At 40.3% G+C, this 13,281-nt stretch overlaps 1 protein-coding gene across 1 annotated transcript; it reads right to left on the reverse strand.

Moving 5' to 3' along the window:
* Positions 1 to 3,619: 3,619 nt before the first annotated feature.
* kcnk4a (potassium channel, subfamily K, member 4a) lies at positions 3,620 to 10,069 on the reverse strand. Its single transcript, XM_053323641.1, has 6 exons — positions 9,879 to 10,069; positions 7,998 to 8,115; positions 6,556 to 6,716; positions 5,722 to 5,908; positions 4,839 to 4,975; positions 3,620 to 4,747 (listed from the first exon to the last, which is right to left on the reverse strand). Exons 1-6 carry the CDS (start codon positions 10,065 to 10,067, stop codon positions 3,620 to 3,622), a joined length of 1,920 nt encoding a protein of 639 aa, XP_053179616.1. The 5' UTR covers positions 10,068 to 10,069.
* Positions 10,070 to 13,281: the final 3,212 nt, after the last annotated feature.

Consider the following 13,281-nt stretch of genomic DNA (forward strand, 5'->3'; position numbering starts at 1 on the left):
GTGCTGGAGCTGTGGCGAGGCTCCCTCCCCCCTGAGTAAACTAGCCCCAGCATCTGTTAGTCTTTTCCACTTAACTACCCCTTGCTATATCCAACCTGTACTTATCCCACGGTAGAGAGAGCGCCTTACTCTGTCTCACACTGGGTCCCACTGTCCTTGGGAGGGAAGTCTGCTGTGGATGTCGACCCCCGCTCTCTCCCTTTCTCTCTCTCTCTCACACACACACACACACACTCTTCATAAGCTATGTCTGCACCCGTGACCTTGAGAGGGAGTGACCTTCCAGGCATCAAAACACGCCCATATGGCAAAATATGCCATGATTCATGCCTTTGGTTCTTGACACACTCACCCACACTTCCCATACTGACCAAAAAATGTAAGAGAGCCTTTGATAAGGGTTGTAAAAAGTGTTTTTGAGGATAACAGAAAGCTATTGTTTTTGTTTCTCTCTCACACAGACACACACATACACCTTATCTTTGTCTGCACGTCTGTGTCAAATATAGCTCACATTACAGGTTTGGGCGAGACTTTATTCGTTGGTTGGAGAGTCATGATTAGATTGAAATCTTTCCCATTTATTTCTGGCAGTTAAATTAAAATGCAGATCTCGGGGGAACAGGACACCGTAAACAAAGCAAACAAAAAAGTTACACAAGCAGCAGAGCGACAGAGAGACATAGATACCGATCTGTGGCCCCAAAGAAGAAACCATATTCTTAGAGCAGTCAAACTGGAGGAGAGCGTAGCTGTATACTGGGACACAATAGTTGGAAAGCCCTGCTTTTCTCTTTTTGAACAGATGAGGGCAACATTTCTATGCTTTCTTTCACAGGACTCATGGTCAATGGCATAATTCCATCCACTTTTTAATTTTTTTTAAAATCACATATAAATCAGAATTGAGAGACAAAAAGTGAAAGCAATCATCTGTTGGGAGTCAGACATAAAAGGACGGAGGCCATGTGAATATCCTCTCTTTCCAGCACTCTGTCAACAAATGACAGAATATGTGGCAGCCTGAATCTGTGGAAGTGGATTCAGTCAGCTACTTATTTTGGTCCTGGTAGAGGGCATAACGCCATGATAGCTTCTTGTAGTAGTGTCTGGATATGAGTAAGCAGGAACTTTCTATTCATCCCACATCCAACATGAGCTGGGTTCATTCAGGACTTTCAGAGTTCAAGATTCAGGTCATCTGTGCGTCAGACAGTGTCTCAGTTTGACAACATACTAAGTGCACTTTATACTCATCTTCATTGTATACTATTTTTGCAGTACACAAGAAATCAGCAGACCTAATTGTTTTATATAGTAAACTGCAACTTAACAATGCTGCTGTAAACTTTACAAAGACAAAGCAACATGTCTTTCCACAGATTCAATACTTTCTTACCACAATTTTTCTCAGCGTTGCGTACTGCCTCCATTTCATGTGTCTGCATTTTGTATCAACAGCGCACTCAAAAATCTTTTAAAATAAGTTTGTCAATGTTAAAAACAGGAAGATGATGGAAAGCTGGTCATGTTGTATGACACATACTGTACAAAAGCCTTGTCCAAATAAAAATTTAAAAGTTAATAATAACATTTTGAAATGATAATTTTGTCACTTTTCCAGTGTGAACACATTCAAAACCTCCACACTTGGGGCTAAAGCTGCAATAATTAGTTGACAGAAAATTAGTTGCCAACTATTTAGTAACCGATTAATTGGTTTGAGTAATTTCCTTAGAAAAAATGCCCAAATTCTCAGATTCCAACCTCTTAGATGTGCATATTTTTTGGGTATAGTTGAATATCTTTGGGTTGTTGACTGTTGGTTGAGACAATCTGCATCTTTTTCTGACATTTTAATGACCAAACGGCTAATCGATCAAAACAATTAAATGATAAGGAAAATAATCGTTAGTCGTAGCCCTAATTGGATCACAGCTCGGTTTTTATATCACTCAGCATCGCTGCATAGGCACTATTGGTATTGCGCAATAAGAAAAAGAGATAAATTATCACCATGACATTACCAAAACACAGAGCCTCGTAAAGCTTAATGTCAAACAGCAGTATGTGAGCTTAAGAGAGGTCTGATAATTAACATGTTACTTTAAGACAAGATGAGGCAGCAAACAGGGTTCAACTGAGGACACATAACACTTGAAAGATGTGTTAAAAAAAAAAGTACAGAAAAAATAACCGTACAGAATTATTTATGTGGCCATGGTTTTTAAAAATAATAAAAAATCAATAAAGGTCAAACAGTTTCAGCCAAGTAAGGAGCAGTGGTCACAAGAAGAATCTCAGTGAGTTAAGGACACTTATAAGGACGGTACAGCTGGTTAACACCACAAACTTAAAAATAATGTTAGTGTTGCTTTAATAGCTCTGTGACCACTTATATCCGAGGCGAGCACACAACTATGTTTATGGTATAAAGAGCATAAAAGCAATGGAAAACAACACGAGCTGATAAATTGTCTTTGACCCTTTTTTTTCCCCTTTAAAAAAAATTCAAGAGTGGTTTCCTGAACCAGCAGATCAGAGAACCTTTAGGGGGAGGATTAGGCGACCTACTCTCTCAAATAGCTTGATACTTTCCATTTCTAAAGTTTCCAATCGTCAAGACTTATATGTCAGCACCACACAAAGGGCTGACATTGGTTTGAGGGTGAATTATGGCTCTGGTCCTTCCCAAGTGCTTAATACTAATGTACTGTTGTTGTGGTTCGGGTTCTCCACCCCACCCCCCCTAGGAATTTCTTTTTTAGCCGAGGTGGTAAGCCACCCAGATCCTGGTGCATTCTCATCTGGTGATCCATTTAGTTTGTTTAGATTACAGCCTAAAAACAGCCACACTTATTTAATATGTGGCATTTTCTGTATGTGACAGCGCCTCGGCTCTCTTTCCCTGCTTTTATTTCCCTTTTAATTTTTTCTTTTCCATAAAAAAGCATCTGTGTCTCAGGTGAGGCAGCCTCACAAAGCCAGCTTAAATATTAGATGTAGAGCTGAATGCATTGAGACTTGAGTGAACTGGAATCCAGATAAATTAAGTATATAATTATGGGCTGATTTCCCAGACAGTGAATACGTTTCTCAATGAATATTTTCACAGAATCTTGTCTTTAGTCTAAGACTAGTCTTAATCTCTGTCTGAGAAACTGAACCCGATGAACCTGTGTAAAGATGCAAGTCATTGACTCCTGAAATCATTAAAACTGCAGATATTGTTGTTTCAAAATTAAGCACAAATTCTTCATGTGAAAGGCTGGTTTCTCTCTCTCTTTAGATTCATGTAAAAACTAAGTTTCATTGAAAAACGTTAGGGTTGTAGACCAACTGATATATTTTTTGCGGTTTGCAAATCTGACTAATGACAGGTTAGTGAAGTGTGTATTTGTTGACGTCTCAGTGAAGGGAAGCATTTGTTATGCACAAACTACGTAAAGGGATTCCTGCCCCAGACAAATGTCTATTGAGCTTTTCCAGACCACAAACTAACAAAGCAAAATGTTTGGGCTGACTTTGTGAGACTAACCTTAATTACCTTTACTTATGACTGATTTCAAATATCGGTAGTACTGTCAAGTCTGTTGTGAACCCACAGCCTTAGTGTGCATTACTCTGTTCTGTCCTGTATTGACTTTGGCACCATCTTGTGGGTGTGGTGGCTGTCAGCATTGAGTGTCAATGTTGAGTCTTTCTGGTCCTCTGGACAAAGTACATCTGAAAGAGAAGAGTCTGGAGGTGGTGTTGGGGGATTGGATGGTGGCTGCATATCACTGTTGAGCCTCCTCATCTGCAGGGGGCTCCACTTGTGTGAGAGCTGCCTCCTCATGCTCCTCCTTTTAGGCTTTCGTGGCCGCCTCTTCTTCTCCTCTGGCGGCTGCGCTAGGTCACTCAGAGTATCTGAAGACTCGTCAATGTATGCCAGGTTCTCCCCGAAGAAATCCAGCAGCTGGCAGCCGGACGGGGAGAGGACTGGGTGATAAAAAGATGGACGACGGGAAGGAGGAGTGGAATGGTGTGAGAGGAAATTTGTGGTGGGTGGGCATTTGTTATCAACAATTTTGCTTCCTTCATCTGGAATCATTTTGTATTTCTCCAGTGGTGTGTTCATGTCTGTTGCTCTCGCTGCTCCCTTCTCCATACTGCTGATGGCCAGACATTGCTGGAACCTGAAGAGTGCTGAGAAGGATGAGGAGGCAGACGAGACGTCTGATCTTGAGTCATACGGAGACTCTGATCCAGAGAGCGATGCTCTCTGCATGGCTGCACCTACCGAGTCCAGCTCTGAGGTGGAGTGGGCTACAGGGAGGGAGAACGAGCGTGCCAGCAGGTGAGGAAATGACCTGCCCTCTATCTGCATAGCCACAGCGGGGTCAACCCTCAGTCCAGGCCCTGCTTTTGGGCCTATTGCACCTCCACCTCCTGCAACACTGAACCTCGGCAGGGGTTTGGGCACCGGTGCCCTCTCAAGAGAGGAATGGGCCTCTAGCCGGCTCATGGAGCTGGAGAGGGCGGCCCAGTGGTTTGGCAGGTGTCCATTCTCAGATCCCCTGCGATCAAAGTATCCCACAGTGCCTTGGGCTCCCCGGCGGATGCGGCGACGCTGACTGCGTTTCCATTTCCGGCGCTGCAGTAGGAAAGGGTCATTAAACTCCAGAGGGTTGGGGATTCGAAAGTCCATCGACATGTTCTGGATGTTTTGGGTCCAGTCGGTAGCATGAGCCCTCAACTCCTCCATCTAAGAGGGAGAGAGCACGCAAACAGAGAAGATGAGACTCTGAACCATATTTACTGCAGTTATTCCACACCTGTACCACTGTGCATCCCACCTCAGCTCGGGTCCTCTTAGACAGCACCCGCAGCCAGTTGCCTATCATGGTGAGGATGGAGGCGAAGTAGGCGAGACCAAACACAATCCACAACCACACCACAGGCTTGAACCACCCATCGCCTTCACGACCTCCACCTGCACACAGAGAAGGTGGATTTAAAGAGGAGAATTTAATGTAATGTGAGGTTCTACTGAGAGACGACAGCCTGTAAACCTTCATACAGACGTGGCTTTAAATTGAGATTCTCTAGTTCAGAGACAGTTGCTATAACTAGGAGACCAGTGGTTTCAACCATTTTTTGACCACTAGTAGCTCAGTGTAGCTGTGTTAATGTTAAATAGGTCTTCAGTTTGTTTTTTATCTTGTGCATGCACACCACAAGTCAGCTGAATACAGTTTCCATCTGCCAGTTTCAGTTTATTCCACTAATCAGCAGTTGTGTTAATTACACCATGTAGCCAAGTGATGTCGCAATGTGTGAACAGAAGGAAAATAAGAAGAAAACTGCGAGCTAGTAAATCTAAATGCAAACAATTCAGGTTTCAAATACTTTGACTTTGCAAATGTTTTATGAGGAAGAAAATGTATTTATTAGGTCTCAAGGAAACAATTAATTATTTAGCAACACTGAATGAAAAAAGTCTGTTTACAAGAAAACGTTACAGGTTGCCTTTAAGTCATGTTCACTTCACTGCAGAAACAGGATTGTGTGTACCCAATTAAGTGAAAGGTGATTTTTGGGTCAGTGATTCGGGTTAGGATAAGTCTCCAAGAAATGAATGTATGCCTATGTAATGTCCCCAAAAGAGACCATGGCCTGGTGTGTGTGTGTGTGTGTGTGTGTGTGTGTGTGTGTGTGTGTGTGTGTGTGTAAAAACACCTGGTACGAAGTCTCCGAAGCCAACAGTGGTGAGAGTGATAACCACAAAGTAGAGTGACTCCAGAAACGACCAGTTCTCTATTCTCTGAAACACGAATGTTGGCACCGCGAGAAAGATCAGGCACCCAATCAGGATGGAGAGGACGGCTGAGGTCACACGCACAGTGGTGGGCCTGACCGTACGTTTCTGAGACAGGCAGCAGATAGAAGGAACAACAACAACAAAAAGAAGGCAGAGGAAGAATTAATACTCATGATTAATTTAAATACTGTAAGGACAGACCTGATGAAGAGTTGTTCAGCTGTGTTTATATTTAAGTTTTCTAGGCTTAAGTATTTACAGGTAGCATCTAAAATTAGAACGTCATTAGCAACCTTTCAAACTGTGAATAAGTAAAATATTCTTCTTCTTTAGGTATCACTGCTATAGAGCCCTTTTGCATGGCCACTGTATAATTGCACAGTGATGAGGGCTGCAGCTACAGTATGCGTCACCCCCACAAAGTTAAAGTGCGCAGGCTGTGCTACTAACAGCATACATTCACTGATCTATAAATACAGGCTTTTCATAAATGATAACTTGCTACTTTTATGGAGGCAAAAGCTACTTCAGTTAGTATTTTTTAATATAAATTGTTATTTAGAAAATTACACAACTACAAAAAGATGCTATAAATGATGGTTCTCCTCCAGTTGAACAATTATTCACTACGTAGATAACAGTAAAATAAAGAGGTCTGGGCCTCTGATGCATACTGTAGGTACCCATCTGTGATTCAGAAAGGTGTGAATCCATCTGAGCTTTGGTTCCTGGGCAGGACAGACCATTCTCACCAGGAAGAAGGTCTCAATCTTGGCCACAGCTCTCCGCAGCACCGTGCCCATGTGGTCACTCACTCCAGCTAGCAGTATGCCAAACATGGGGATGCCAACCAGAGCGTAACACACGCAGAACAACTGGCCATACCACGTCCGAGGAGACAGGTTCCCAAAACCTGTTAAAAATAAACAAAAGAGACCATAAAGATCTTCAGATTTTTATATGATTTAAAGGACAGATCAAAACCAGACAAAATCCAAAGTCCTCCTCCTATGCAAACATGTATTTGAAACTTTATCTGAAGATAATACAAAGTTTCAGCTGTCCAAATTAGTCAGATCAAGTTGATATCTTTTTTTTTTTTTTTTTTTTTTAAGTATATTTTTTCGGGCTTTTTTTGCCTTTAATGTACAGGACAGTGGAGAGAGACAGGAAACAGGCAGAGAGAGGGGGAATGACACGCAGGATAAGACCGCTCGGCTCGGGATTCGAACCGGGGTCGCCTGCAACGAGGACTGTAGCCTCAAGACATGGGGCAGGTGCGCTACCCGCTGAGCTATGCTCAACCCAAGTTGATATCTTTTAACGTTACAGTCTTTTTAGTGCCAAATTCTTGTTGTTACTATACATCTCTGCAGCTCAACAGGGAAATACTGTCTGAGGAAAAATAGGGAATTAGATGCTAAAAAGGCTGTAAATATGGCAGATATCCACTTGATATGACTCAGACTGCTTAAGTTCCATAATAGCTTCAGATAAACTTTTAAATATATTTATGCATTTAAAAAGGAGGACTGTCCTCCAACGCTTACACTGAAACCACATTTAAAATGAATCTTTTAACAGCCAGTATAAACAGGAGGAATTATTACAGCAAGGAAAACCTTATTTCTGTGTTCATATGGACACCTGACTGTTGCTTTAAGACAGATTTAAAAATTGTGAACCTATCCTTTAATACTTGGTTCATGGCATCACTGTCCAATGTTTGAAAATATGATGGAAAACCAGCAGATGATCTGGCCTATAATGAATTAAAGTAACACAACTTACAGCCAGATACACATCCGAAAATGGATGGATTAAGCAATTAAAATATAATATTAATTTAGGTTCTTTTAAATGAATAAACTTGTAGTTTATAAATTTTACCTTCTAAGGCCTTTTTCCGAGGAAACTAAAATTGATGCTTTTTAAGATTTCTCAAGACCTGCAGAGACCCTGTTTTAAAAAAAGATATATTTTCTGGTAAATATATTTGCACTGTAATAAAATTAATTTGTTTTGCTATAGAACTCCTGCACTCGGCCGTCAAACATGTCAGACGATGTTTTCAGACATATGATTTCACACCGTTCATCAAATAGAAAGTCTATATGAAAGGTTTGTTCTCCTTTTTACATTTCATACTTGGAGGATCTTCAAAGAGTGCACTGAAGGTGAATCCCACACCTACCGATGGTGGTAATGATGGTACCACAGAAGAAGAAGGAAGAGGCCATGTCCCAGCGGCTGGTGAAGTTGGTAGAGAGGCTGCTCACATCCAGGCCGCTCTCCACTGCTGACATCACACTCTGCAGGAGCAGGAAGTAATCTATTTAAATGTAACACCACCTAAAGTGTCTTTGTAGTAATATATGCTCAGACCTGCCTTTGTTTAATCTTTCTTTTGTATTTTTGGGAAGCACTTCAGGACATCTTCTCTAGAAAGGTGCTTTATAAATAAACTTTATATACTTACTTACTAAGCAGCTTTCATTTGTTATGAATCTAATATAACTCTATATTATAACTATAACTATAAGATCTCTTTATTTTACTAAGACTATGTTGTTTCCTACAGGGGATGAATGGCTTGAAATCATTGCAAAAAAAACCTTTAATGGTAAAGTAAAATATCATATAAAAGCTGGTGTGAAAATAGCACAGCAAATAAAGGCTGGGTGAAAACACATTGAGGTGGGTGTAATTACCTGTAGTCAACTGCAACAGGTCATATGGAAAATTCAGTATAATGTAAATTTCCACAGCACTAATCATTCTAGGGCTGTAACTAATGATTCATTTCATTATTGATGAATTTATCAATTATTTTTTAATTGTTTAACCTTTAAAACATCAGAAATTTGCCAGAGTCCAAGATGACGTCTTCAAGTGTCTTTATTTTGCTTAACAAACAGTCCAAAACCCAAAAACATTCAATTTACAGTTATATAAAACAGCAAATTGTCACAATGAGGCAGATGAAACCAGAGAACTTTAGCATTTCTTTATCAAATTACTCAAATAGATTTATCGATTGTAAAAATAGTTGTGTATCACTGTTCTGTTAGTCTACTAATACATTAATTGACTAACAATTGTAGCTCTGTGTCTCATTTTAAACAGAAATATTTTCATTATCTTATTTGCTGTACTCCTGATCTACATTAAGCTACCGTCAACATAACTCAAGACTTTCTGATATCTGTTTATATTAAACACCTACATATAACAGGGAAAGCTGCAAGACTTTTAATGTAAAAACTTATAAATAAATGCTGAGATTCATTCATGTTAGTTGAACCTCATTCAGTGCAACACCTGATGTGACTCTGGCTGTACTGATGGAGTCAGTGCTGTGGAAACGGACTCTATACTGAAGTTATAAAGACAAAAAGTCAGCAGTTAGTTTTGAGTTTGCATTAACTGGAGAAACAGGAAATTAGAAATAAAGGCCACTAACTGACAATGTATGACATATATTTATGATGGACATGGTTGTTGGTTTGCCACCTTTATTACTTTAAATTTACTTCACCTTCGTTTTGTTGGTTGTATGTTTTATCAATGCTTTATGGATAGTTATTCACAAAATATATAGAGCTGCACAAATGGTATGTTTGTTATAGAGATGTCATAGTGCCTGGCAATAATCTTACTTATCTCTTTAAAATAAATAAACAAATAAAAAGGATTTCTTAGTATATTAATACCACAAAAATATTGTTTTTATTTTTTATGATTATCTATGGGTGTCCCTGTGGGTTTGAGGTTTATTATAAATGACATTTTGTAACTGCGTCTGTTAAGTTGTATTTTGGTGGGAAATAAAAATGTGAGTCAAAAAACAAAAAACATTCATAGTAAAATTTAAGTTTAAAACATGAATTTGATATTTCAATGTGTGCTTTGAACTGCTTACATATTTACTGCTTTTTTATTCAACAGATTTATTACATTACACAAAATATTTGCAAGCAAAGAGAAGTCCTGGAGGTGTGTTTTTATCTTGTATCTACACTGTGTTTGTGAGTTGGATTATGTAATGCAAGTTTGTTAGTGTGTCCACTGATACCTTAAGAAGCTTGTGGAATTCGTGCTCGCTGACACAAGAGTGATTTTGAAGAAAGACGTTTTTTGCATCAAGCAGGTTTTCGTACTGTTTTCTCTCCTCCCAGGCCTCCAGAGTTTTGAAAACAAGTGCTCCCACGAACAGGTACAGCATGACCCCCGCCAGCAGGGCCAAGAGGGTGGTGCACCGCATTGTCTCCCCACCGCCCCTCCAGGGTTAGAGGTCAGAGCTCAGAGGCAGGAATCTTGTCGGGGTCGCAGTCAGGATACACAGCTGGCCATAAACAGGAAGTTCCTTTAGACAAGGACTGCATGTTTGAGCTTAAAAATGTGTAAACAAGCAAGTGCTCTTGGAAGGCTGACGTACATTAACGACTTAAATTTACACATGTGTGCGTCAAACAAAAACAAAGGAGACAGTCACTGACAGGAAAAGTGAGAAGTTAAGATGTTGTGCAGTAACTACTTATCTGATGGCTGCAATGCAGGTGAAGGTTTCACAATTAAAGAGGTATTTAAGTGTTTACACTAACCAGCAGTATATTACATGTTGAGCTCTACAACATTAAGACTATTTACAAAGAATCACATGCCCATATGTACATTAAAACAGCTATTGATCAGTGTAACTGTTCCTCCTGAACATGCTGGGCTTCTAATGTGATTCTGATGTTAGAAAAATGAGGATTCATGTAAAATAAAATTCATTTGAAGGGTGGAACTTATGGAGGAACTGAAGAAATGTAGCACACTTGGTACATTTTAAAATAACTTACTGATCAAATAAATAAATGTAGGGCGAGAAATGAATACTGGTATTAGTATGATACATTGCAGAAAATTGTAAATTTGTCTTTTCAGCCTAATATGCATGCTTTTCAGACTACACAGCAGTAGTTTTCCATTTTAACTGGGTTACACATGGACTCATTGACCCTGTCTACACCAGTCATTAACACGTGTTTTGGATGATCTGATCAGAAGAGGACAGCGCTAAGTACAAGTGTAAACAACCACCTAAATGCATTGTGATCCAGTCACTGAAGCCTCTTCCCAAGGTGGTCTGGGACACGTGATCACATAGATGTTTGTAGTGTAAACACTAATGTGTCCTGATGCATCCCCAGCCAGGAAGTAATGGGAAAATACGTCATTAGCGCAGGACGTGGTGGTTGTTTTGGTAAAAGCATGACAACGGTTGAAAGAATGGATGTGTATGTGGCTGGATGTGTATGTGGCTGGAATGATGTGAACAGTTAGCGAATAGCCCATACATGTAAACATGACACATTTGCAGTAGCTCTTAGTTCTTTGGACAACACTAACAACAAATCTGGTGCTTGTTTGACTAACATAATAACTGCCAGCGGGACTGTTTGACATCCTTGCGGAAGCAACCAGATGTAGACACAAGAGATGTGTAATAGAGACAGGTGTACACAGCAAAGTGTCTCAGCTGTTCACTTGTGATCAGATCACTGGAGACTGGTTACTGTCAGGTATAAACAGGGCCTTTGTTTCCTTGGTCACACTGATGTTATATGTGACAAGACTACGTTGAGACCTGTTTAACTTGGAGCACACAGGCAATGACCTCAGAAGTAAACCACATCAGGAGCAGTTAGAACAACATGTACTCATGCTGCGATCAAACAGCTACATTCAGAAGTGCAAAGTCACTGTCAAATATAGGAATAACATAATACTGAAAGGAACCCTTCTCATCTTTCCGATGCCGTCTGTGGTTTCTGTTATGATAACTTTTATGAGAGATAAAGAGTGTTTTATAGCTGAGAAGTGGTTTGGGACAGTACCTTAAGACACTGATGTCAGGAGCTCATCCCATGTTAAAACTCCATAAATCAGGTGACATGATGCTTCTTCCCTCTTCACTCTTTCTCTCAGATCTCTGATCGGCTCTGTCTGGTACTCTGATGTCCTCAGGGAGCAGCGGAAGATTGTGGGCCCATTTCTTTTTCATTCAAGCCATTAAAAGACTAAATGTAGGCTTGAAAAAAATATAGATTACTTTGAATTAAAAACAATTTTGACCAACACATGCATGTAAAGTGTACGGCTTTAAGTGGGCACGTTTCACGGTTTCTCTCACTGTAGCAGCAGCAGGGTATGAGTGGCATTGTAAAGACTTTGTCACAATAAGCCGGGAGGGACTGACACACACCAGGCTGCCCTGCCAGCAGTCTCACAAAACGATTACAGGCTGCCAAAACTCCAACACTACATCTTGACGTTAATAGAAAATATGTTTATCGCTTATCTTCATTTGGCTTCTAATGTTTTCTTTGAACTGTGTTTAACTTTGAGATAGACACGCACACACACATACACACACACAGTTGACAGAGGAGCCCTGGCCTGAGATCAGCCAGTCAAGTGTGGGATTTAGGAGCTTCTGCTCTAGGTTGGCTGGGCCTGGTCTCCACACGGACCTTGACAATGTTCTGAGATTTCCCAGAGTCAGGCCGAATGTTAGCATTCTGCTCTAATGGACTGCTGGCTTTGGTTTCGTGTGGACAGTCTCGCTCCCTGCCCCTGGCTTCAACACTGACAGATATTATTAGTTATTATCACTGTCTAAACCTGCGCTGGCATATTTTGATATTTTGCTAAGATATGAGTGAGGGGGCTTAGAAAGAGCAGTGCTATGGCACAGGCGGATGGGCTGTGATTTAATCTTAAATTAAACAGCGGAGCAGGTTGGGTAATAAATCACGAGGTGAGCTGTTTGAAAAGAAGCATGGTGCTGGGAGAAGATGTACATGAGCTTCTCTTAGGTTTACATTTCAGGCAGGTGTATTAGACAAATTGAACCAAACTGAGATAACTAAAAAAAAAAAAAATCAGCTGCAAATATGACTCTAAAACGTACTGACTCACTAGTTTAATCCTCATCAACAGCTAGGAAAAAAATGGTTTTGTTTTATGAGAATTGTTGGACTGTTGTCATGTTTCTGTTGCTGTTGTTTCATAACAGTTTGTTCAGTCTAGCAGGGAGTTGAGAACTTCATACTGTAGATTCCTTTGTCAGTGAATGACTTTGAACATGTGGCTGGCAAACAAAACTAATATTTATTTGTTCAGGCGTCGTCCACATGACATAATACAGCTGATTCGGTGGATGAAAAGCTCACACACACACACACATAGATTTTAGTGACTGTTTATTGTTTCTACTGAATGCCACTTCAACAAAAAGAGGCTTGTTTGTGAAACGTGACCACCACAGCGAGAGAAACAAGGATTTTGTGCGACCCCTTTATCTGCAACATCGTGCCGACAAACCTCCGGAGATGAATATGACCGTTGGTGGATGAAGGATGTAATATCTATCTAATGTTTATAGTACTGGGAGAAAATAAAGCTCGTTTAGATGTAATTACGCCCTC

The sequence above is a fragment of the Scomber japonicus genome, chromosome 8 (assembly GCF_027409825.1).
Source record: "Scomber japonicus isolate fScoJap1 chromosome 8, fScoJap1.pri, whole genome shotgun sequence".
Classification (NCBI taxonomy): domain Eukaryota; kingdom Metazoa; phylum Chordata; class Actinopteri; order Scombriformes; family Scombridae; genus Scomber; species Scomber japonicus.